Genomic DNA, 27627 nt, shown 5'->3' on the forward strand with positions numbered 1-27627 from the left:
ACATACACATGCGAAGTTAAACAAGTCTGTTAACTAAGGATAAGCAGCACAGAAATAAAGTCTAAGTTACCCATTATTTATCATACACTTGTCAGACTGCCAGACGTTCTTTTCCTTTCAGATTCATGTCTGTGTCATACAAAACATAGTAGATGGAGAAGTCATGAAAATAACACTATAATATAATATAATAACTCTATGTATCATTGGCCTTTAGTGCTAACGTATCATGTGCCCTCAGCCTTCCAAGTTCACCAAACTTTAGGGAGAAAACAGCTCCTTTACCAAACCATGAAAATACAACCCATCCCACTCAGAACAGGAAGGAAATGGTTTTACAAAGTTGTGGACAGATGCATAACTAAGTCCCCCTCCATCCTGGGACAGAAAGGGCAGTGCAACTGCACAGCTAGAACTTGACTCTTGAAAAGCAAACAAATTCCAGGAAATGCAATGACTGTGTAGACAAAAATTCGTTTTGAAAATCATGCTATCAAAAAGCTGAGCCAATGCTCTGCACAGCAAAGTGATGAACAGTACATCAACAGGCCCATGGGGGACAGACCATAAGATGACACTCTACAAAAATCCAATTTAATTTCAGATTTCCAGTATCTCTCCTTGCCCATTAGCAGTCTGCCACAGATTTTAAACTTGTAAAGCTCCTTCCCATTGAGCTAGATTCACCCCCCCCAACATAAAGTGCAAATAAGACTTATTGATACTCTTTTTCCTTTTTCTTTAACCCTGGTTACTTTTTCCAGCAAAAGGCAAATAGAAAACAAGCGTTCCTTCTACCAGATGCACGCATGACAGAAGGCTGCCGTAAGTACCATCAGTGTCAGATGCACATGCTAGACACAACCAGTGTGTTCTCGTGCATAACAAGAATTTGCCCTTGTTCGCTGGAAATGGAAGTCATCTTTGGGATCTTATTTCCTCACAAAGAGTTCAGGAACAGTTATTAGTCTTCATTAAGAGGTGCTTCTCTCTTCCTTGCATCTGCATTGAAAAGACAAAAAAGGAGAGGCTGTTAAGCCAAGGGTTCTGACAGCATTCATCTGAAAACTCAGAAACAGAATAAAGTTAGTTTGTTTTCAGCGGACAGCACTCTCCATCTCACACTCATGATATAAATTCATTACATGGAGTGCAACACTGTATGAATCCACAGCATGTTAAGGAGACAGTCATACCAAAGTTTTGTATATTTGCCCTATTGAAACTGAAGACAATTCATGCAGCATTTAAGTAGACTAAGGAACGTTCAGATTCCAGATCTGTTATATTTACACACACGCACACACTCAAGGCCCCTTGCTCATGATCCCCTTTAAAAGGGTGAAGCCAGTATTTGCTTTGCATAGCAGCCACAGAGATGACAACAGCCAACTCGGAAAAGCATTTGACTAATCGCAACTTTGCTGGTCCCCAGCTGCATAGCACGTACCTTAAAAAAGACCAGTGCTCTCCACACTGTATTTCTGGAACTGCCTGAAGCAGTCCCTCATCTTGGTCTGCTTCAAACATCAAACCTTTGAGCACGACCCCAACTAGGGTGTTGAAACACATATGGACAACTTAGTCCATTACTCATATGCCATTACTACAGCAGCAGGCAGTATGGCTGCCATTAGGAAAGCTGGGGTCACCTCTTTCCAGGGCTTCTGCAGAAGTGTCCCTGGGCTGACTTTCAGCTACCTGTGAGACCCAGTTGAATGTACGTAGCTTCTGAAGTGCACCATAATCACAGCTACTCTAGCAATTGCCTGCCAAAAGATGCACTTATTTCTAAACTTAGTTTCCTCACAATTCATAATCTATACATTCCCAGGTCATTATGAATATCCCCACTCAGAAAATTACTTTTAAATTAAAGACAAATCACTTTTGTGTTACTGCAGGCCCCAAATGCCCTTCATTAAGCATATCGCAGATAGGCCCTACTCAGACAGAATATTTAGAGAACATGATGCTGAAACTGTTTGTGTTAAGTCTCATGACTTTGTGCTAAACTAATTTTGGAGGAGACAAAATATACTTCCCAAATAACAAGATTCGCTTAGGTTCTCTCAGTGACTGCAACAGCCACATAGGGTGGGGCAAACTCTCAGCAGCCATTTGGGAAAGAAATTGGAAACTGCCTCTCCTGTTTTCTCCCCCATCATACTCACCAGGAATACTGAGGTTAGGGCTGACTCTTCTTCTGTCACAACTTCTCCACTTCGCATAAAATAACTGACTAGTGGTTACAGATGAAAAAGCTTTCTAAAAACGAATGTCATAACCCACCTAGCTACAGAGTTATTCCCAGTCTGTCTCCAACTTTGAAAATATCAAAATGAATTAAATTCTCTCTGGTGAACACGTATAAAAGAACCATACCAGTTAAGCTCCTGAACTTCTTTTTGGCTTCTGCTCTTTCTTCGGCATCAAAATACCACACAGTCATGGCATATCTATAAAAGAAAGAAATCTTGTGTTTGTTTCAACTTTTGCGATTAAAATAGCTTTATATTCATGGAGAAAGCAAACAACAAACCTGTATTAGATAAAAAATAGGATGCAAATGGTGCATCTTTATAGACAAATATAGAAAGCATTTTAAATGTGGATTTTATCATCAAGAAAGATAAAAATATAGGTGAGAATTTCTTCTTAGAGGCACAAAATATTGCACAACTCCTGGTAACAGAGGACAAAAGTAGCTTACAGACCTTTGCCTGGTTTTCTGTTCTGGGATGCCTGTAGGCAACTTGGGGGCTGCCCTGCATCACATTGGCTTTTCGTAGCCTGTTGACAGATGGTAGCCTTAAGAATCCCTATAGCGTTAAAAGGGCAAAAGTATAACCCAGCATCTCCCAGCTAAATAGCTACGCCTGGTTTGGAAGATTTCTCCTGTCAACAGTAAAACAGGTTTTTTTTTCCTCATCACACAAGGAAACTTATCATTCAAGCTTGTTCTTCCTCATTTGAGGAGAGAATTCCCAGTGACTCAAAACCAGAAAATCCACTCAAAATCTAGCCAACTATTTCTTACACACGTGTATGAAAAAAAAAAAAACAAAAACAAAAAACCAACAACCCTGGCCATAATTTTAGATACAGATATTGGTAGAACAGATGCTTTGTTTTTCCCTGGCCAAACGTCGATACTAAATATACTACTTACCTGGTTGCATAAGAAGGCTGAACTTCATGTGGGTTCCTTCGATCTGACCAAAAAAAAAGTAATCGGTCAAAAATCGGCTCAACATCTGCTACATAGGACTTCCCTTCTGGGAATATCCGGAGAATTCCACCATGAAGCTGAAAGAAAAGGAAAGGTTGCTTTTTATACATACAAGCGCTCACATTTTCATGTGAACAATGACTTATTTCTTTTTCCTCAGCACCCAACAAATGGGGAACAAACATCTAATGATAACCAAGACAGCTACATGACAACACTGGAAAACCATGCACTGAATCTGTCGGCCACCTTGATTTTCCCAAACAGTTTGTAATGTTTCAGCATAAACATCTGGCTAAAGTAAACGAACCAAGATAAAAGACAACACTGGCTCTGTAACAAACACTTAGAAACCTTGGAGCTCCAAGTCACATCTCCAGAACCAGTGAATATCACAAGGCAGGTAAGGCTGCTCCACCTGACCAGACTGAGATCAGACTCTCCTCCCACCTATTGCTAGATACTGCTTAGGATATTTCAGTGCCTGCATCTGATCATGTAGGAGTTAACTTTAACACCCTGGGAAGAGTGAAGTCTGTTCTATTGTTGGATTTGTAATAAATTTCTCATAAATGTATTATATCTGCCAGACAGTGTTTTCCCTACTTGTGACACAGCCTGGTTTCTCTACCACCTAATTTCTCTTTCCATGTGCCATGAGTTTTCAGAGAAGTCTGGTGATTTGCACACACTAAAGAAACTTCAAAAGATGCAGATGAACTCTGCCTCCTTCCTGCTGCTGTGAGAGGGCTCTTTGTAGGCTTCTATGCTGCACCACATAGTGCAGCGAAGATGCTGTCACACAGTACCAACCTAACTTCATACCTCCATATGGCATGCAAACCTCAGCAAGAGGCTATTACATAAGGTTTCATAGAATCATAGAATGGTTTGGGTTGCAAGGGACTTTAAAAATCATCTCATTCCAACCCCCTGTCATGGGCAAGGACACCTTTCACTAGAACAGGTTGTCAAAAGCCCCATCCAACCTGGCCTTGAACACTTACAGGGATGAGGCATCCATAACTCCTCTGGGCAATCTTTCAAATGTCTCACCCCGCTCACAGTGAAGACATTTTTCCTAATGTCTGATCTAAATCTACCCTCTATCAGCTTAAAGCCATTACTCCTTGTCCTGTCACTACATGTCCCTGTAGAAAGTCTCTCTTCTGATTTCTTGTAGGCCCCCTTTAGCTACTGGAAGGCTGCTATAAGATGTTCTAGAGCCTTCTCTTCTCCAGGCTGATCTGACCAAGCCCAGCTCTCTCAGCCTATCTTCATAGGAGAGCTGCTTCAGCCCACCAATCATCTTTGTGGCCCTTCTCTATATAAGGCAACATGGTTACTTTCAAAGGCCAGTATGCATCTCCTCCAGCATACATTTGCATAAAATTGCCCTCATACCCATAAAATACTCTTCACCACCATCCTGGATTTCAGTTTAGACTTCTTAGTATCCACTTGGGTGCTTTTTCAACATTAGAATAAGGGCAGTGCACAAAATAAACTGGATATTTACATCTCCTCTTTCATTTTATTATATTGAGATGTTTCATTGTCATCCTCTCAGTAAAGGAATGTGTTTTTCAAACAATGTATTTTTTAGTGGCGTTGCCTCTGAATCTGAACTCACTTTCAGGGCTTCACAGTATTTACGTGTGCTTAAAGAACCTCAATGTGGAGACTAAAGTGGCCAAGACAGGTTAGAGAGAAAAAACATCTGGCAAATTTCAATCGATAACCCATGTGAATGGTTTGTGCCACATTATGACAACAGAAGTGTAAAGAGACATCCTGCTATTCTACAATCCCTTATTTTGCTTCTAACATAAAGGTACGGTAAATTCAAGGCTGATTTTACTGCCTATAGTAATTAAGGTAGAACTAAGAGCACCATCCTGTCAGGAGACCCATTGGTGGAGTCAAAGATGAAGAGGACAAACCATGTGCTTGCTCCTTTTACTAAGCTCCATCACTTCCTAGTAAGAAAACCACAAAGGCAACTGCCTGAAGGTCTTCTGCAGGTTAGCCTGAAGGAATGGTACCAAAAATGCTAAAGTCCCAAATTTGGGCTGTAATTTTGTTTTGATCCCAGTATCCACTTATTCTTTAGCGGATTATGTTTTTCCTTCTAGTGCTTCATTGCTTTGTCCTCTAAACAAAGCGTAACAGCCAGCAGCCCAATACTTAGAATCTTTATTCTATTGCAACAACACCGTGTGTGAGATGGGAGAATGATAAGGCAACAGTTCAGATTCTTACTTCCAAAGGTTGCCATAAACACCAAGAAAATAAATGTAGAGATGGAGAATGGACCACCTGTTCAGAAGTTCAGAGTTCACGGAAGCAACTGACAGCACCAAAGCTCTGTAGTTTTTCCTTCTGCCTGTGGCTTACTCACCTTGGAGTCCCAGTTCTTATTCAGGTAATAAATACAGGTGATGCAGCGCCCATCGCCATTTGGATTGTCCACATGACGAACATACCCAGTTCCATTTCCAGGATAGCAAGCGACCATAGCCTGAATGAAAGATGAAGATTGTAAAAAAAAAAATAAGTTCTGCAATATGCCCACCTCCTGTTTGTCTTTGCCAAGTATCCTTCCACCACCAATTTGGTTTGGTATTTTTCAACAATGAATCCAAATGAAACCAATGAACCCAAAACCTAAATATATACCAAAGTATCTTTGCACAAGCTTCTTTCACTGGATGAGTAAGCCAGTGTGAAACTCCAAACCGGAAATAAATACACTTCATATTTCACTATATATATATATCATTAAAGTTGGAGGAAAAGAAAAAGAAAAGCACTAAAACACTGGTATGTATGGTACAAGCTTATTCTCTACAACCTGTGTGACTCTGAGGCAGTCTCAGCTAAAGTTTGCTTGGGTTTCTAATGATGAGCAGTCGTTGCAAAGCTGATTTGCAAGTCATAATGAAAATAGAAAGCAATCTCAGGATGTCATGCCTTACTACCACCATACTTCTCTATACGTATTTTCAGTCCCCATCTAATACATCTCTATGGTACAACACAAAATGAGAGTCCCCAGAAGGTGTGGGTAAAAGTCCATAGAGCAAAGTCTGCAAAAACCTGCAGCTCCTTTGAACTGTGTTTGCACAGGGCAGTGCGTGTTTGCTTTCATGGACTGAGCCACAGAACTAACCAAACAGCTTTCAGACACATACTTCTCTCTTTGATCATCTCCAGACTTGCTGATACAATCGCTTAATTCACGGGTTGTTTAAATTTCACCTTGAATAATGAGATAAGCCTAACATTAATTACTTCAAACCACATGATATTCAACAGGTCTTAAGAGAGTTTCTACAGCAAAAACATATTAAACTTGAGTTGACACCATTAGCAACTTAAGCAGGATGCAATGCAAGAGCAGGTGAAACTGGTAGAGATCCAGATCCTTGTCTCAGAATCATTTCTTCACTACTGGAACTACTTAGTAGTGGTACCAGTCACCTGTCATGGAGTTTACTAAAGCTGTGATAACAGAAATCTTGTTCCCACTCCTCTGACATCTCCTTTGATTGCTTGCCAGTATTAGCAGAAACCATGATGACATATTGTCTAAGTTCAGTTGGAAAATTGGACACAGCATCCAGATGTGGTTTCCTCAGGGTAATAATCACTCCCCTCATTCTGGCTCCTGTGCCTATTGTCTTGGAAGCCATTCTGCAGGAACACACTGCAGGCTCATGTTCAGCTCACTGCCCACCAAGACCACCAGCTCTCCTGGGCAGCAGAGCTGCTCCCCAGCCTGGCAGCCCCCAGCCTGTACTGTTGCAAGGGGCTATTCCTTCCCAGAAGCAGGACTTTGCATTTGTCCTTGAATTTCCTAAGGTTCCTGTTGCCCTGTTCCCCCCAGCCCACCTGGGTCCTTTTGGTAGCAGCCCTGCCCTTCAGTGCATCAACTGGTCCCACCTATTTGGTGTCATCTCCACACTTGATGAGAGAGCACTCTGCCATCCACAGATAATAGTGATCTCATGAGAAATCCCTTTGTCACCCATTTGTTACTAGCCTCTGAGTATACCACAACTGATCAACCACCACCCTCCAAGCCCAACCATCCAACCATTTTTTTTTTACCCATCTAGTTTGTCACCCATCCAGACCATCACATCCTAACTTTGGATACAAGAGTATTGTATGTGCCTTCCCAAGGAATGAAGATGCAATTGTGCAGCACTTGCATGACCTGCCCTCCCTCGACACAACCTGCCAAGCACAGTTGATAACACCAAAGACTTACAGTATAGGCAAGAGCAACTGAAATTTTTATTTAGGGACCCCAGGTCTTGTTTTCTGCTTTCAAGCACATGCTAAAGCCATGCTGCTCTCACAGGACACTGGATCAGCCAGAGTATAGCACATGCTGATTTAATCACAGAGGTAATTTTACTGTGTCAACAAACACCAGCACAGAAGTTACTGCCAGCCAGCTCAGTACATCCCTTTGACTCTCCATTACCAAAACCAAAATCTATTCACAGGAGTTGGCCAGTTAGGACAGGTGTATCTATACCGCTGCAAAAATACTGCTCTGCATTTCAAGTCATGTATGAATTGACTTTCTGCCCTCCCCACAAGCACCAGCAGAACAGTACCTGCAGGCAGCAGTAAGTCACAAGAGCCTGCTCCTCACTCAACACCTGAGGCCACAGCTATTTGAGGGCTGGTGGCCTGCAGAGGCAGGAGATTATGCTGAACAAGAGTAAGTACCTTTAATTCTAAGTAATAAGCCCTCTTCCATCATGCCTGGCAGTTGGCTAGATGCCTTGCCATAGACCTGTCTGCTCTGCTGTCATTCTGCTGTTACAAACTGTTCCGCAGCTTTACTTATATTTCACTATCAGCCTGATAACAGTGGTAAGGGCCAGCCTACAGCCTAGTGCTGAAACAGGTTTGTTAGGGGCATAAGCTGGGTGGAAACTGCACCTGCAATGCAGAATAGCACAACAGATTCAACTTGGGGAAAAATATTAATACTAGAGTATGGTAACGAGAAATAAAACCAAATCCTAAAACCACCTTCTTCAGCCCTCCCCTCTTTTCAGACTAAACTTTACTCCCAATTTCCTCTACATCCCCCCGCACAGCAGCACAGGGGACAGGGAATAGGGGCACTTTGCTCTGCAGCAAGCACAGCTGCTGCCAGGATGCTGCACACCTACACCACCAGCACAGGGCCTGGCTCAGCAAGGCTCTGCTAACCATACCAGAGGGATGGTGCATGGTGGGAATAAAACTTTGTTGACTGACAATACCTCCTTTTAAGTTGAAATCATGGACGCCTTAGAGAAGTCTCTCTTTGAAGTTAGACATTATTCCAAGACCACTGAACTGCCTAAAAATCAGCCCAATATTACTATTTTTTAATGTGACAATCAAAAAGCTGCTGAAGAATAACAGACTGCAGGCCAGGTCCTTAAAGGGATTTAGGTGCTTTACTTACTATCAAAATCTGGGCAGAATGCCAGAGTTTTCCCCGGCCTCCACCATGTAATATGTTCTCTTAGCAGAATATGTGCTTTGACTCTGAGACATTGATGCATTATTTACTTATTTATTTACGGTGTGCACCTTTTGCATCTGTAGTGCACAGAGTCCCTGGGGATGAAGTAGTAGAACAATTCCCACAGAATTCAAAAGCACTGGCCACACTCTAGCTTAACTTTAAGAAAACAAGGAGGGGAAAAAAAGTTTTCTAGTAGCAGCAGCTAAGGGAGAACAGCAGAAGTGAAATATCCTTTTTCCTGGCATGGCGAATCTTTGAATGAAACCTTAAACAATGAAGGGAAATCATTCTGGTCCTCCTAGAGCCTGTTGAAATGATATCAAGCTTTATCAGAGCACTGGCTGGAGCAGCTCCAGAGCAGATCAAACTGGCCTCAGCAGGGATTCCAGCTGTTAGCACTACTTTCAGATTCATTCAAAGCAAACAAGAAACAGGAGATGAGATACGTGATCCAGACTTAATTTAGTTAACTGGTGAACACTGGTATTTGCCAGTTTAGTGCACGGGCCAGCTACAAAAGCCAGAGGCTGGATCATAATAAACAAACCGTTTACCACGTGAGAAAGTGGAGTGTCATAAAAATCATTTCCTATACTTTCAGCTATTGTGTCCAGAACAGCACACTCTGGCTTTGGAAGCATCTCCCTTGATTAACCATCTCCAAACCTAAACAATAGCCAGCAGTAACAACCAGGAATGTACCCTACTTTTTTTTTTTCCAATACAATCCATTACCCATTACAACAGCTGGTAGTTGGCTTAAATTCCCTGTGTGACAACTCAAAGCAAGTTTCAGCAACACTGCCCCTCCTCACCCCCCAGTGCTGAAAGTTAAAATACATGAGTTTGTCTTTAACTGTTCAACTGTTGTTTAAAATTGACATACAGATGCACGCCTTTGCTGTGGCACACACACATGCCATAGCTTGAAGTCCAGTGCTCTGGTGGTCTAGTTGACAGTCATAAATTAAAGCCTACAAAACTTGGAAAACGAAAAGCAAATCATTAAGACTGCAGTTTCTGCACTGTCATTTTTAGAGATAGTAGGTTTCCCAAGAGGGTGCAAATCAACCACCAGTTAAGCAGTAATTACCAGCTTTAGTAAGGAGCCAGGAATCATCAGTAAATTCCACATTGCACAGAAGCTTGCAAAAGTAAGTTATTCATCATTCAGTTTAAGTATCACACTCAAGTCAGCCAGAGAAATCTGCAAGTCAAACTGCAAGACACCAGCAAAGTTTGGAGGCAGATGAAAAAAACCAGTTCCATAGAGAGGATTTCCCCTGCCTCCCAGTGCTTCTAGAAAGGGGAAAAAAAACAAGTTCTCTTAGCTGATAGCCAGGACCATGCTGTGAGGCACCATTCTGCTACATTTCATAAAATAAGCAGAGCTAGAACGGACTGATACTTGGAACAAAATGCCACAGAGAATACCTCAGCTAGAAGAGGCTCATAAGTAGAAACGAACACTGCTTAATAGGAAGCAGTGATGACAGACCAGAAGGAGACGCTACCTTCGCCTGCTAGTGCTAAGCAAGGGCCCCCATGCACTCCTAGCGCAGACCGTATAGGTGGTATTGTAACCCTATACTGAGCCTGTATTTTCTTCTCAGAACTAGTGTGACCTTTGCAACCAGCAGAGAAAATTCTGACCCACGTAACTATCCTACCAACACCAACCACCCTTGCAGACTAAGCTAAAGACTCCATAATGTTTTGCCGTTTTCTGTACTAGATTTGTCCTGTATAGTGCTGAACAGCTACTAGTTTTGATCCCTGGTATAGATTATCTCTGCATACAGCTTGTACGTCAAACAGTTAAATTCAGAAATTACTTGTAAAGTCTGTTAGATGAAAGGTACTATACAGACACAAAGCAATACTGACCTACTGTTATAGTTATCTAGAAAACCAAGGTATTAATAAGAATTAATGATGCGATAGCCACTGCAGCTTTCAGATACATTTTTATTTTGGCTGCACACTTCCAAGTTCCCCAAATTTCAGTCCAATATGTGGTTTTCAGTCCCAACCTTAGCACAAGCAAAAATTACTTGATCAGACTTTAGGAAATGAAGACTACCAGGATTCACTTGATTGACTTGGGTCTGACTGCATATTGTACTCAACCTGATTTTAGTCTGTAGATGCACGGTCTGTGCAGCCAGAAAAGGAAAGGCACACAGCATGTTCTACATTAAAAGAACATGAGTAGTCTGACATTTCATGATCAAAGGCAAGAGATTCTCAGTTGAGGCTTGCCTGACACACAGGCACACTGGGGTATTTCTTGAGTACTTTCTTGTTGCACTCAATTACATCCAAGTGTTTTCTACTGTGTAGCTTATAATGGTTCAGTGTAAAATTATTTGTGAAAATTATTAAATATTAGTTTGTTTGAATTTGTGGAAGTTAACACACTCAACTGCTATACATGAACTAGCAAAATTGGTCTAGTTTAAGACTTTGTAGAGATGGGAGGGAACAGAGAGAAAACCACATTAAAACACCTAAAAATAAAAACAAAAACAAACAAAAAAAAAAGGCAAATTCAAAGGATTCATTGAAAGGGGAATCACTAATTCCAAGCAGGGTGTGAGTGTGAAACCCCGCTTGCTTCAGTCAAAACATGAAATGGGCTTCATTAGCAGTATTACATGAGAAACCAGTACCTCATTTCCTCACCCATATCTTGAGTATCAGTCTTCAGTCAAACAGCTGTTATGGAGCTAAACCTCCTCTTTGACCAGCTTCTTGCTCAGAGGTGGAGGCAAGAGAGGGAAAAAACTGTGTGAGGAAGGAGCCTGTTTTCAGAAATTGAGAAACACTGGGGAAAGTGCTAGAATTTGGCAGGCCAAGACACCTGCAACGTTTCACTTCAGCTTTCAGCTTCAGAGGCCTAAACCAAAGCCATATGGACAACATCTAAATAGCACAAAAAGCCAACACAAACAACAATAAAACCCCGGGCAGTTACCTTCTTTCATGAAATGCAAAGCAGATCAAACTACAAACTCAGCTATAAGCACAGTTTCCTGAATACACCTCCTTTCATTAGCTTGCCATAGTCCTACACAACGAAGGTACCTTGGATGCAAGTGACAAGTATCTACTGAAGGGCCAAACAAGCCATGGCAAACAAGACACAAAAGACTGATAGGACCTTGTACCAGTAGGTGACTCATCTCTGGAGCATTATATCTTAGAGAGATTGATATGATCACAGTTACTTTTGCTCCTTGATCTTGTATTATATCAGCAACCCTGAAAATTTTAGGGAGAATGAAAAGGCATTTCTATGGCCAGACACGCAGCCACACAAGTGAAAATACATTCACTTTAGATCTTCCAAGCACTGGAAACCCCATCTCTTACTTTTTATTCTATTTGGTCTTTTTGTATGTGCCATTGTAGGTTGATCATTATTTCCAGGTGCAGAAGCACATTTTGGAGAATTTTTTTGAGGAACAGCCTGAGAGCGGGAATTGTCGGAAAGACTACTGCTCTCATCTGCAGGAAAGACATGCAAAGATACTGATTTATCTTTCCTTACCAATCAGATTGCTATTATTATCTGACATTATTCTAATTACCATAAAATGGAAAACTGCTTCTGCTTATTAATCTTCTTCTAGAACTAAGGGTAGAAACAAAAAACTACCCATGAAAGCTCTGTTCATGGATTATCTCCATGCCACTCAGCTGTTGATGACGGGCATGTTATTTAGTGGTAGCTTAAGGAGCACCCACTAAGCTCTCAAATCTTATGGAATCTGTCTTTAAGGAAGCTAGATCACAGATTGATGCTGCTTTAAAAATTAGCTCCCTGTTAAATGAATCTGTGATGGTGCTTAGGAGGCTTTTCTTCTGATTGACAACAAAATTGAGTTCTTCATGACCCATTAATGTGAAGGACAGCTTCAGCTTGTCACTATTTTTTATTTCTTTTCTTAGCAGAACAGCTACTTAGAGATAAATCTGAATGCCCTTCAAGTTCAAGCTGGCTGCCAGGGCAGTGCTACTGTGAAGTAGAAAGCCACAGAACAGCCATGCTTTGTGTCAGCAGCAACTGTGACTGTCAAGAGAACAGGTAGCAACTGCAAACTGAGTTTTGGAGGCAGTGGCAAGTTTTGTTGAGCTGTCCCCATTGCTGGATATTATCTGGGATCCCAAAGTGAAGGGGCAGTTCAGGAAACTATGAAAGGACCCAGCCAAGGGAGAAGTTCTCCAGGCTTCCAAGGAGAGAAATCAGACTTGTGGTTTCCTGGGCAAAAGAGTCCCAGGCATTCATCTTCCACTGCACAGTGTCTACACTGTACCTACCCCTTTTTTTTTTTTTCCCCCCTCTTTAAAAAAGCAAAATAAAAGAACACATCTTGCTTGCAGACCACCGAATTCGCAGGCATGGCCAGGAGAAAACAGAATAATGAAACTTAAGGTAACAAATCTAAAATCACCATAGGATCCAAACTGTCCTTGCAGGGAACATCTTTGTTTCCTGTAATAATTAAAAGGATTAACCTCCTTCCTTGCTTGTTTAATTAAACTATATATTTCTGCAGATATGGCAATTAACAATTTTCTTCTGTTCCCCAGTTCTTCTCTCATCTTCTGCAAGGGCGAAATCCCTGGCAGTGTTCAAGACCAGGCTGGACAGAGCCTTGGGTGACATGGTCTAGTGTGAGGCATCCCTGCCCACAGCAGGGGAGTTAGAATTAAGGTCCTTTCCAACCCAAATCAGCCTAAGATTCTAGGTAACATTTTTACTTAACATTCTCCTCTGACCTAAAACTACACTTCAGGCTGCACCGCTGCTCGTTGTGGTCGTTGTGCCTTGCACGCACACAGAGACAATACGGTTTCAGAAGAGATCAGTGTGCTGTGAAGAGCAGGCATACCATCACCGCGGGACCTGAAATTTAAAAGGCTATTGCCAGTGAATTAGTTCAGTCAAGGATATTCAGATTAAGTCTCCAATTAGCAGCTGTAAACATGCGCAGTGCATCAATGTATCAATAAAGGCTGTTTCAGTGCAGAAAGCGCGCCTGCCCCTGTGCCGCTGAGCTCTGGCTCGAGGCCAGGGGGATGATGGCTTAACGACAGTGCTACGTGCAGAGCGTGAGGCCATCCGCGATCAAACGCAAACTTTACTCCAGAGTACACTTCACAGACACGCTGCGGAGAGAAGAGGGGAAACCCACGCTTGCAGTGCACAGACTTCTCTGTTCTGGTTCTTACTGGTCTCCCTCCCCCTCCTGCTGCACACACGCTAATTTCCCCACACTTGGGAAAAGAAAAAAATAATACTGTTTAATCAAATTTTAAGATTATTTTTGCCTGTTCTTGAAGCCCTCTTTCATCACCCAGGAAACTCCTCCAGTCCCCTCCTCTCCCCCAGGAGCCAAACCTGGATGAGCTGCACTAAGGAAAACGCATCTCAAGCAATCAATGCAGAGACAGCATCCCCTGTAATGAGTCCCAGGGGACAGGTGACAAGCACCACCCCAGCAGAAAAGCAAATCTGTAAGTAAGTGCAGGCTTATTAAGGAAATCTGTAAGGACCATCGTTGTACATTCAGGTTCTCAGTGGGGAATAAAAGCATGATAACCAGCACAGGCATCCTCCGCGGAATACCCTCATCTGTGTGGTAGAAAGATAATTTCATAGTTCCTTAAATATTCCAGCCTTTCATTCTTTGTCAGCCCTTAAATCCTTTTCAGTTCTGTTACTAATCACCCATAGGATTACACCGCATTTCTTTCTTTCTTCCCCCTGCAGCATTTAAAGAACTGCACATATTTTGGTGCTCTTGTGAGTTAATAAAGGTCAGGAAAGATGGCCACAACACAGGCAAACTGTTTTGTTGGTGTCAGAGTTGCCCACGCTGGACAACATCCCTTCTTAGCTATTATTCATTTATTCTTAGCCTGTGGGCCCAGGGCAAGTGAACAATGCTACCCATGAGACATACCAGCTCACACACCGTACACAGCACCCCTAATCCTTCCTCTGAACGTTGCGCTTTGGAGGCTTACTGGGGCAACCCAAGGTGCAGGCAGAGGAGGTGACGAGCCACCACCTCAAAGCAGATGTGCATGGGGACAGGGAGACCCCAGCTGCACAGCACAGCCTCTCCTTCGGGCCACTTCCCAGGATACCTCTCGTGGCCTCACATGCCCCTGCCGCAGTGGAGGCAACACCACCCCAGGGAGGTGTTTTCCTTTGTTCCCTTTGGCTCAGTGTAAGTCTCTCCCCACTGCCAGAGCACGACAAGGTTCAGACTAACACCGTCACACTTGGCGGGTACCCCAATTATGCCTCAAGGGTCCTCCCAAAACTCAGAGCTGTCTGGGCTTCTGAGGCTGCTAAGACATTACTGCATTACATAAACAGAGAGAGATGAATGGTTCTCAAGTGTTTGTTATCACAGCAGTTGCACCAAATTAAGGCTAATTGATGAGACCAGTTATCTCCCATGTTAACTTTGGGAGGAAGCTGTCTCATATCCCCCAACCCATTTTTGCCTCCCCACCACCTTGTCAGAGGACCTTGCCTGCATGAGCACATTTCTTCCTGCACAAGATTTTGTGTAAATGAATATTTACATTATCTATTTTAATGAATTTTGTCCACAATCTATATTAGATATATTAGATTACCATCAGATAATTCCCGCTATGCTTGAACAAAACGTGTAGTCTCTACCTCTAAGGCTTTGCCTGCAGGTAAAGTTGTACTGCTCTGACTACACTGTACATCTCAACAGCACAATCTCTCTAGTGTGTGTGCAATTAAAAGGAGTGAATGTGTATACAGTGACAGCACCTTTCCACGCAGAAGGGAAATAAGCTTTCCAGATTTAAGGCAATTTTGTAATAATATAATATAATGTAATAACTATACACCTGTTTTAAGGTTGGTTAGCGAGAAAAAAAAAAAATCCCAACGGTTGTAACGGCTCCCTCCACACCATCTACACAGTTGGTACTTGCCTCAGTTAGATGCCTGTAGACAGAAACTAGGCAACTCTGAGCAAAGAAAGCATGCATAAACACAGACATGCATGCACACAACAAACTGAGTTCCAGCCTTACATTTGCACATCTTAAAGCTATTCACAAAAGCTCTCAACTCATAGACAAAGAAGCCCGGTCCCAAACTCAGCTGCAGGCAACATCAGACTCCAGATCTGAACATGGGCTGCTGAATTCCCACTTTTCCACTGGTCAAGCCTCTCCCATGGATTTATGCTGCCACCACCTGACAGAAGAGGCCAACCCTCCAGGCTGGCTGTGCTGTGGCTACTGCCACAGGCTTCGACCCGCTGGCCGAGGCAGTGGCCCTGCACAGCCATGGGACACAGCCACGCCTCAAGGGTTCCCTGCCCAGCTGCCCTCCAGCCCATTCCTGCCAGCTGCTCAGCTCCATCGCAGTCCCCTCTGGAACCTCACCCAGGCGCTCCCCACTGCAACTCACTGAAGAAACGTCCCACGGGAGGTTTCTCAAGACACACTTCAGGACTGGGTCTTAAAATAACAATGTTCTTGGGCATTCAAGGTAGTTTCTGCAGGAAGCAGCACAGCGACCGTTGAACAGGGAAGTGTTCTCTCTGGTACGGGTTCAGGATGTTTCCTGAGGATGCAGAAAGCCTGGAGTGGTCTTTCTGGCTCTGTTCCCTCTTTTTTCCTTTTCCTCTCCTAAACCCTTCCTCTCTGGCAGGCAGTGTGATGAGAGCAGCATGTACTCAGAGCCACTGCAGGGGCAGCTGGGGGTGAGCCAAGCTGGAGGTTGGATGGGAGCTGCTCTCCCAGGATGCCAGCTGGTTGGGCAGCCAAAGCAAGCAACCTTCATCCCTGTCTCTTCTGTTTCTTGGGATGGAGATGAGAGATGGTCGCTCCACAGGCACGACTGGCTGCAGAAATAGTGGTGGCAAGAAGCAACCTGGTGAGGGCCTGCAGCTGGCTTTGCTAGAGGTGTGGGGTGCAAGTGCTTCTCTGCAGTGGGAAACACAGAGGGGGAGGCAGGACAGCTACGTAGTGGCAGATCAGAGCTATAGGTGTGTATATGCATATTTAGGAGTGGGGGTGAAGTATGTACTATCTATACCCTTAACTATGGTCATCATTGGCACAACTGGTGCCTTTTCCAACTGCAACCAAGACGCTGTACTAATACAGCTCATAATTAGTAGCAGTAGCTTCTGCAGATGGAAACAGGCCTTCTACCATGTGCCAGCAAAAGACAAAGTAAACTAAAAGAAAAAAAAAAATGTATTTATTTCAGTTGCAGACATCTTAGATAAGCGTAAAGAAACAAAGAGCAAACAAGTCAACTACATTTTTATACTTGCCAAGAAATTATCACAGTGAGTGTCACACTGGCACTGAGCCTTCAGGTCACCAGTGAGGCATCAGGTTATGTACTGAGAAATAGAATGGTAAAATGCATAACTTTGACACTGCATTCTTTGACCACCATCTAATGCTGAATTACAGTGAATTTGGCAATGAGGACCGGCATTTGCAAATCCTCTCATTGCTCCTCTGTGAAGAGGAAGTCTGTAAAACAGTTAACCAGGCAGTGACCCTTCCTGTTGGCCTGCTTCAGAGACACCATACACATACTCCACAGACAATGGAAGAGAGAAGACAATTTAACAGAAACATTGGTGAACAGTGTAAAGAGTTATCGATGCACCCTGGGGACGCTGTTCTCTTTGTGCACATCTAGTCAAGTGCCATGATTTATATATCTTCACAGCAGGACATGTTACAGCATTTACAGTAAAGCTTCTCCTTTTTGCGCTTCTCAAACCACTGCTACCAGATTCCCTACAGGGAATCGGAAGGGGAAGGTGCCATGCACACGTAGTCTTTATCAGGAAGCACAACACCCTAAGACTGTTAACAATCTAGGAACAGGCAAGTTGAGGATTGATACTTCTGCCCCACCTCCTCCCTCCCCGCCCCCATCTCCTCTCCCAAATTCGTTTTGTTCTGCCTGTTTTTTTCCCTTCCTTCTTCTTGTGCTACTCACATAGTCCAGCGAGCGAGGGGCTGTAGGAGCCTTTCAGCACTCCCTGGAGCCTCAGAGCAGTCAGGAAGCTCCATGCCGGCATCCACCACCTTGAAGCCTGCTGTCCAGCAAACAGTGCCTTGCATCCTAGACTTTTACCACTAAAGATGGTGTTCCCCAGCCTGCACTGACTAGCACCTATCTCCCTGTATGCATTACTGCAATAACTACTACTGTTAATGGTATGAAGCAGGTTTGCCACAAGACAGTCAACAGATAAAAATCATACCTGCTATCTGTAACTTCCATCATATAAGGCTCCTTGCGCCTTCACAAGACATCATGTAAAAGATGGCCTGTATTTCACATCTCAGACAAAATGCAGACAAAGACTGGGCACAGCACAAGAAATCACTACAACATTTCCTCAAGTTTTCTCAACATTCTAGCACAGCCTAAGCCAAGCACCAAAGGATGTGCTTCAGGCCCACTGATTAAAAAGAGCCTTTAGAAAAAACTAATTACGTGAATTGCTGAACTGGGGCCAATACTTTAAAAACATTTGCCTTATCGATCTGTATAAAAAAATTACAGTGCAAGAAGACATAAGCAATGATTAATTATTATTATGACTTGCAGACAAGAAAAATGCAAACATATTTCTTGTCTGGATTTTCAGGTCCAAAAAGAAAGTACAGGAAAGAGTCTATTGTGACCAAAGAATTCATATGAACTAGATATACGGGAGACTCAAAATGGTTATCTTTTTGCTTCAAAGTAGGGTGGAATGCCTTCATGTTTGGCAAAAGCTATGGCTACCCTAACATTTTCAGTGCAGATAATGTGTTATGCTGTACTCCTGCAATTTATACTATTCATTTTAAACAGGGTGGCTTTTGGTATGGTAGTGTAGTAAGCCTCCATGGAACTATTATGGCCAGCAAAATCTCTTGCCTTATTTTATTTGAGCAACAAGTAGCCTGTTTAATCAGCTGCTTTCTACTGAGTGCTTTTTATGGTGGTACTAAGTTTCTTTGTCTACTAATCTTATCAAACCACAATGACATGAGAAAAATGACTGTAGGGAAAAGCTCCTTTCTGTCACTGAGAGATAGTAGATGCATAAGTGAGAGTGAGTGATGGAAGGGAAATAGGGCTTACAGCTCTCTCCAAATCACTCACAGGAATGGTCAGGAGTGGTGTGCTGATGGGATGACATGCCTGTGAATAGTTTAAACAGTAGGAGATAGACAGTCTACTCGGCATGAGCCTCCTTCATCCATTTCCTTCCTCCACTTCACTACCCAAACAGCTAGAGAGACCTCCTTGCTTATCTGACCAATTCCCTGTCATCTCTTTTCAAAGCAATCAAATGTCTAAAATAAATTGTTATGTAATGTTATGTATCACTCAAACTCTTTTGTCAATCCCTCCCTCTCTCTCCCTTCGCCACATTCTGTGCCAAAGCATGTTATTCACCCCAGAGCCCACCACAAAGATCATAAGCTGCCCTAGGCACAGGTACCAGAAGCAGTTCCCAAAACACCTCTACCTCAGAGCTCCTCTTCTAATCCAATAAAACCTTTCCACAGAAGCTTAGAGAGTCTTGTGCTGCTGGCAGCTTTCTAACAATGTTGTTTCAGTCTTCAGCTTTGTGACAGAAGGATTACAGTAATGATAAATCCAAAGAGGGCTTAAATTCCCTCGAGCTGGTATGCACACATCCTCCATCTCCATAAATCTAAAACCAGCATCACTTACTCACAGGCTTCCCTTCCTGACCTTCTCATTCTCACAAGCCAGGCCTCACAAGATGGATGAGCACTGTGTGGCCTGCCGGTACCAAAGGACCACTTGCCCCTGACCTATTACACAATGGGAAAAGGCAATCCAATTGAAACAGAAACCGGAAAAAACTTCTTAAAAAGTGAATAAAAAAAAAAAAAAAAAAAAGTACTTTGACTTTGTAAGCATCATCTTGACACATTTGATAAAAGTATTGATCTCTCCCAAGTGTGGCAAGTCTGTCCAGCAAGCATCAAGATTTCATCTGATTAAAAATGCATTCATTTTGGGGTCACTTGTTTTAATCATGGTTTTAATCTTCTCCCTCTATCCCAACCCTTCCACATATGGAATGGAATTGCTGAAGGAATACAGACATGCTTGAACATCCCCACCACCCCAGGAAAAATAAAATAAATAAATAGATAAAAAAGAAAAACCTGTCTAGCACAGAAGAAAAAGGGGGAGACACTTCCACACATTAAATCAAGGAAATTGCTCAGGAAGCAACATGCAAGGTAAGGCTGTATTACACAGAGACACCATCCAGGTAAGTTTGGAACTCACTCAAAGAAAGAAGAGTTTACCGTGAAATCAAATAAAGACGCTGGTATTAACACAGGCAGCTGGAATCCTTAATGCAAAGAAACAAGTTCACTTTTACTGTGTACAGGCTGCCCTGCATCAGTGCTATGAGCACAAATCCTCCTCCATTTAAACATATACTGTTGTTAGCAGTGAGCTGTAATGAACTGAATTATTCATCAATAATTACCTTGGGAAAAGGCTGCATACAATTATTAACAGCCAGGACCAGCTCCCCTCCCTTCCAAAATGCAAGCTCAGCATGAGGGCACTGACCTCTGAATCTTGCCTTTTCCCTGGTGGTTCTCCCAAGGATACTGCGCCTTGCAATGCTGTGCACACCCCTGCCAGGCCAAAGGACAAACACTTCCCGTACCCAGAGGCACTATGCCACCCGTATTACCATGGCCCTCCCCACACGGCTGTGGAAGGTTTACACTGACATTTAATAAGCAATGAGCCCTCATACAAAGACAAAGTGAGAGGCACATATTTACTTAGGGCATATTGGCAGACACAATAATAGGGCTACCACTGCAAGTCTCTGGCTTTAAGAGCCGACGAGGTAGTGGTGTTGAGAAAGAACAGTCACAACAATGGATAAGAAGGTACGGAGGAAAACACACTACCAGAATAGACAAATTTCACTGCTTTTCCATCATTGTCTAACTCCTAAGACTCATTAAGCACTACTTGACTGCAAAAATTACACACAATATATAAGGAAAGTCAGGTAACCTGCCCTGATGCCACAAACAGACGGACAAACTCAGGATAAACAGACCACTCTGCTATTAATGACACCTGAGAGCCCAAACTTATTTTGTTTCTCTTGCAGGATTAGCCACCTTCTGCCTTTCTCTGTGACTACTACATCTGTAAAGCACACGGACAGGCTCTTAATGCAGTGCAAGGAAAGTAGCTGAGTGGTTACAGACTTCTCCACAAGAAAGGGAAAGGAGGTCCAACAGCAGATGTCTGCTGCCACTGGCTCTGGTGCACACACACTGAAGTCAGCACTTTTTTCCCCTGCCTGCCACGGTGCACTTCAATCAGGTACTTAAGAGTAATCATACATAGCAGGTACCAAACTCAAGTTGATTGTAACTTCAGCACCCAACTCTGAGCTCAGACACCATTCCATAGAGGCTACCCATGATTCTGAACCCAGTAACAGGTATATGCATGGCTGTCTGTAAAATATTGACCCATTTCTCCAATACCCTGTCCCTGCTGAGTGAAGAACCAATCGGAAAGATTCTCTGGGTGCCACTTTCAGAGAAGTATCTTCTGAAAGTTTCAAAAAGTCATTGAGAATAATTTGATGAGGAAAAAAATGAAGAGCTAATATGCCCAGGTTTATAGTCATCTAACATTCCGATTGTCAAGTAAAAATTATGCATTCCTGTGTATAATTAACCAGGCTAACTAATCTTGCTTGACAAACACAGATATAAACATCAGCTTTGACAATGAGCCAAAGCAACCACTCTAGGATCTATGCCAATGCTGAATTCCTCAGTCTGATATCATAAAATGACTTGTCTGTTGTATTTACAGTTCCAGTGGCTCTGGACTCTGCCGGCAGCCAGCCAGAAAAACAGATTTGAACTTACCCTTTATGCCAGAACATGTGCATTTGATTAGAAGAAAGAGAAATTATGCATATTTCTTCTGGATAATGGTATTCATCAGACCTCCCATTGTAAACTAATTGCAAGGCATGCTGCTTACACAAGTATCAAAAATACTTTGTAACGCATAATAAACCAGTACATTTCTATAGGCAGTACTGCTCTTCAGCTCTATCGCCAGTTTTGTTTTCCTGCTCCTTACATCTGTACTTCAAATAAGAAAATTCAGCATTTCACTCCATTTTAGTTGCAAAGGGTACAATTTGAATGCTATAGAACAGAACTTTTCTTTCTTCATACATACATGCAAAAATATCTCACCTCATTACTCCAGTTAACGAGGAACTTGGAAAAACCACTCAATTCAAGCCCATGACATATCATGCATTTCTTCAGCCCTCAGGAACAGAAATCTTGGTAACAACCTGCTTAACGGAACACGCTTCACAAACTACCTAAGAATACCCCATCGCGTGTGGTAGGTAGAAGGACCCTACCAGAAAACTCTACCCAAGGCTCTGGTTTTCAGCACTCACTGGCCATGAAGTACCACCACAAAAGACCTGCTTCTCCTGTGGCAGTCAGAGAGAGGCTACCAGGGTGAGCAGGAAGGTGTCATAGCTACAAGTGGAGGATGCAGAAAACATCCCATACAAAAGTGAAAGGCCCAAGCAGAGACTCTGAAGCAAGTTCTTAATAAGGTCCACATCCCACAGGAACTAAATCAACTAATCTCACATTGAAAACATGCTGGGTTTTTTTCTCTTCAGGCCCATATACTTGCACTGAATGCAAGCAGTTGGGTTCTGAGATAAAATCATCAGTCACGGGCTTCCTTCAGTACAGGTCAGCTCTCAGGATTATGATTTTCTGCCTTATTTTCTAACCAGCAAGACTCACTAGCATCAAGCAAGTGACAAGACAAGCTCAAGGTTCCCAAAGACAGCCCTGACATAGATTTCAACCCACAATGGCACCCGAGAGGGTACCGGTGACTCACAGTGGGAAACGCTGCCATCAGGACCAGGGTGCAGAGTCCACGCAAGGTGCAGCCACGCCAGTTCAAAGTACCTTCCACCCCTTGCCCATGAGGACCAACGCAGCCTGCTGGCAGCACATCAAGCACCAACTCAGCCCAGGTGGCCAGGAAAGCAGGTGCTGACAGCATCACTCTGGGACACTGCCTGACCATGGGGAGAGCTGCCCTTCTCCCACAGAGGCAGAGTGTGAAAGGGGGAATAGCCACAGCCTCTCAGCAGCAATGAGCTACCCATCCATCCTGCCACAAACATTTCCACACACCAACCAGCTGATGCGGTTTCTAGAAGAAAAAAAAAAAAAAAAAAAAAAAAAGGAAAAAAACTATGGTCTCAAAGGAGACATTTCTCAGATGGCTTCTTCCGGAATATTTTACTAATTTTTTTTATGTCATTGCTTTTAATTGTATTTTTATAATGCAGGGATTTTTCTACAGGCTACCACCTCAAACCCCTACACATGCCAATTAACCCCAAAAATGGGCACTGGCACCTGAGGAGCAAGAAGCTGCAGCACAGCACATCACCCTTTCCCCTGCAGTTTCCAGAGCATCACCTAACACAAGGGTGCTCCAGGTGACTGGCCTCACAGACCAGGCTGCAGCTTTGCTTCCAGGTCCCAACCACCCACCAGCTCCAAAGCTCTACCAAGCATCAAAGCTCTAGCAGAATGGAGACAGGTCCTCAAAACTAGAGCAACCTCTGTCACGTGAATCTTCTCACTCTGAAGAAAAGGCTGAGCCCAAGTCAGTGATATCCTTAACCATTTACCTACTAGAAAACGGGAATCACTGCATTATTTTACTATAAAAGAGAAACTCTAGCTGAGGAGAATGCGAAAGCCAATAAGCAGTACATTGAGTCTGTCAACAAAATAGTCCTTTAGAAGAATGTTGTCTGGTTATTTTGATCATTTAACCATGTCAGCTAATATTTTAAAATACGACTTACTCCAAAGACAGATTTGGATCACTGGTCTGCAAAGATGAAAGGTTACATTTAATTATCAGCCCTCAAATGTCAACCAGCAGCTCTTAAAGAGCCTACAGTACCCTTGTAAAGTTTTACTTCTGTCCATTCTCTTTGATGCAATCTTAACTTTCTTGTAGTGCTGTTGAAATTCATTTGGGAACAGCAAAATCCTAACCGACTCATTTCTCTCGTGTAGCTACAAGGAAAGTTTCCTTTATTGGACAAAAGTCCTTCTTGTCTTACTATGTTTGTGTAGCTACAAAAACAATATAAAGCACTTCACACTAAGCAGATAGTAAGCTGATGGAAGTTCATTTACTAAGCATACTTCTCCCCCCTCTTATAGCACTTAGGCTGAAGACTAAAGTCATACTATTGGTTTAAAAGCATAAACCTCTAAATAATGAGGCTGATATTACATAGATTCATTTTCAAGACAAGAGGAGTTAAAATGTAGCCAAACGCTTAAATTTTAGTTTAATTGCTCTGGACTCTTAGCTCCATCTAATACCTGTATCTCAAAACAGTAAGTTATAATAGCACTTGTCCAGCTAAGAAGTTCTGGTCCAGTTGCTCAGAAACACCCCACAACCTTCCAAATGTTAAGCTGTGGAAGTTCTGTGGGCATCCATTTATGTGTATAAGCTAGTAGATAAAAATACACTGAATGTAGGATTTTTGTGTACGCCTTCACAAAACCAGAAGACAAGCAGAATGGGCAGACTGAAAGGTAGAAGGGAAATGTCTGTAGGTGACGTGGGAATCTGCATGCACTTTAGTAGTCAGTTGGTTAGTCACAGGAATAATCTTCTGGCTGAAGGCGTCCCACATCTCAGTTACAGATGGCAGCTGCTATTCCAGGGCCACACATATCCATGGTACTTATTATTTTAATAAGGGGATTGGTTACTATTAATTTCCGATAGAAATTCCTCCTCATAGTTTTACAAATTATACTGAGTCCCTTTCAAAACTGGACTGCTGTGTAGCACTTCCATACACTGGAATAGAAGACATCTTTCACGCTAAAGCACAAGGGCCAAAAGTCTCTCTTTATAGAAAGTAGCTATTTATAACACACTCTGTCCTGTCTGTTACTGCTATTTGAACAAAAATGACTGCAAGAACACTGCAACTCAGGTTTAAAATCATCTCTACAACCCAAATACCCTGTGAAAATACTGGACAACCTCCTTTCATTCCAGTCCAACTTTAATGTAAGCCCCTGTTTCCCCCACACCCATGTAATCAGCAATGTAATGCAGCAATGCACTTCCAGCAGTAATCAGACAAATAAAAGTCACCCAGAGAAAAAGAACTAGGATGACCTTAAAGGCATGCCAGGGCAGAATGGTTATTTATACATCATAACACCAGGCTCGCACCAGGAATAAATGAAATCCACTCTACTCACATTTTAAACCAAATCTACCCAAGCTTTAACTGAACTGATGATCAGTAGTTCAGTGGAGCTAAGCACAGGATCAATGTTTCAACCTTTTATTATTCCCACCACCGTGTGCAAGTGTGCAAGGGCACGCACACAGGCTTTAAGGTGTTCCCAAGCACTGGTAAGTATCACCATATTGTTTTCTTTGTTTCCTGTAAAGAAAATAAAAAAAGAATCTCAGTAGCACTCACACATCCCCCTGTTCAGTGCAAATGAGGACCAAAAGAAATGATGACTTTTCACTTCTGTATTTTAAAAAGTTTCATCATTTCTCTTTCTGGCATATCACTAAAAGAAACAGGTGTTTTGAAAATGTACAATAAGTTCTAGAGTTCAAGTCAGAAACAAATTAAAACGGACATTTTCAGCATTTGGGACAATGAAGCAAACTTAGTTACAAGCCAGTACACTTCTGCCTCAGCAGAACTGAGAGGAGTCCTGAGGAGAAACAGTTGGGGGTGTTGGTTGATGAGAAGCTCAGCATGACCCAGCAACGTCCAGAAAGTCAACAGTACCCTGGGCTGCATCCAAAGAAGTTTGACCTTTCAAGGTCAAAGGTCAAGGGAGAGTCTTCTCCCCTCTTGTGAGACCCCACCTGGAGTCCTGCTGTTCAGCTCTGGGTCCCCCAACATAAGGTGGCTGTGGAGCTGTTGGAGGCCAGAGGAGAGCCCCAAAGATGACCAGAGGGCTGGAGCACCTCTCCCATGGACACACGCTGACAGAGCTGGGCTTGTTCAGCCTGGAGAAGAGAAGACTCCAGGGAGACTTTAGAGCAGCCTTTCAGTACCTACAGGGGGCCTACAAGAAACCTGGAGAGGGGCTTTTCACAAGGGCAAGTAGTGACAGGACAAGAGGTAATGGCTTCAAGCTGAAAGAGGGTAGAGTTATATTAGACATTAGGGAGAAGTTCTTTACCGTGAGGGTGGTGAGGCACTGGAACAGGTTGTCCAGAAAAGCTGTGGATGACCCACCCCTGGAAGCGTTCAAGGAAAAGCTGGATGGGGCTTCGAGCAACCTGGTCTAGTGGAAGGTAGCCCTGCCCATGGCAGGAGTTGGAACTAGATGATATTCAAGATCACTTTCAACCCAAATCATTCTATGATTCTTTCCTTGTTTGTTTTCATAGAATCACAGAAAAGCCAAGTTATCCCAAACTGAAGACAACATAAATACAAATAAACTTCACTGGAAGGAAACCCATAACACAAGTGTCCTCTCAATTTCTGAGGAGGGGAAAAAGAAAAAGTTTGCTCTGCTCAGACTGAGCATCCCCTGTTTTGTACCACATACCCAAGGTAGCAACGATAACCTCTTGAACTGTAAGACGCTAGCATGAGTTGGACCATCGAAACTGCTTTGGATATCTCATGGGCACAACACCCAAATAATGAGATCCGAGGCATGTACCCGCTCAGGGAGCAGGCAGGTGCTTCGGCTGCTTTTCCCTCCACCTGAAACAATGCTCCAGCGTAAAGGCATTATCAATGCTAGACCTAGTTAGCGGGGTACTCTCCGCGTTGCCGGTCCCCTCTCTCCGCAGCTGGGGAGAGTGGCAGACAGCGAGGGGTGCAGCAGGGCTCCGGCCCCATCGCCGGGAAATTGGGTTCAGCCTGCAGCCACCGGGACGGTGCGAACCGACTCCGGTGTCACAGGCAAGGGCCCGGCCGGGGTCCGTCAGCGAAACAGCCCGGCGCAGACCCAAGCACTGGCAGGGCAGCGAGCTGCACCGGAGCGGCGCGGACAGTCCCGGCTGGACCTCCGCACCCGGACGCATCGGCAACGGCTGGCGAGCGGCTGCGGGCGTCCCGCGCTGGTCAGCGCCAGCGCCGCTGCCATCCGGAGCGCGGCTGCGGCAACAGCCCAGCCGGGCTGCCTGAGCCGACACCCGCGGACAGCCAGGACACCACACTGGCGGGCGCCCGTGGAAACCTTCTGTTCAGGTCCCACCGGCAGCTGCGAGGCGGGTCGACCCGGCCGGGAGCCGATGCCTGCGGGCGGGCTCCCCACGGCCCCTTACCTTGGATCGCTCCTTAACGTAGTACTTGCCAAGCCGGCTCCCGCAGTACATCACCAGCCGGTCTATCAGAGTGAGAAGGAAGTTGATGGCCTCGCAACCCTCCTCCGTGCCGCCGATCCACTTGATCTGGTCGCCGCGGAGGTGCCGCTTGGCCACGCCGCGGCTGGGGCCAGCCAGCTGCCCGTCAGCGAGCTCCCCGTCGCGATGCATCCGCTTCACCCGCTCCAGCACACAGTCCCCCACCACCTCCCCCAGGAAGTTGTCCAGATAGCAGAAGCCGATGTCGTGCAAGCAGGGCACGACGTACTCCAGGGCGATTCTCTCCAGGTCGAGCCTCATAATGTGCCCCAACGGCAT

General features: G+C 43.8%; 1 protein-coding gene across 1 annotated transcript; it reads right to left on the reverse strand.

Moving 5' to 3' along the window:
• Positions 1–964: 964 nt before the first annotated feature.
• On the reverse strand, positions 965–27627 carry EGLN3 (egl-9 family hypoxia inducible factor 3; the record flags this gene model as incomplete). The annotated part of the gene is made up of 5 exons (XM_080618707.1): positions 965–1002; positions 2386–2459; positions 3173–3309; positions 5634–5753; positions 27271–27627. The coding sequence occupies 5 exons, from the start codon at positions 27625–27627 to the stop codon at positions 965–967; spliced, it is 726 nt and encodes a 241-aa protein (XP_080474833.1).

This window comes from Psittacula echo, assembly GCF_963264785.1.
Source record: "Psittacula echo genome assembly, chromosome: 5".
Lineage (NCBI taxonomy): Eukaryota > Metazoa > Chordata > Aves > Psittaciformes > Psittacidae > Psittacula > Psittacula echo.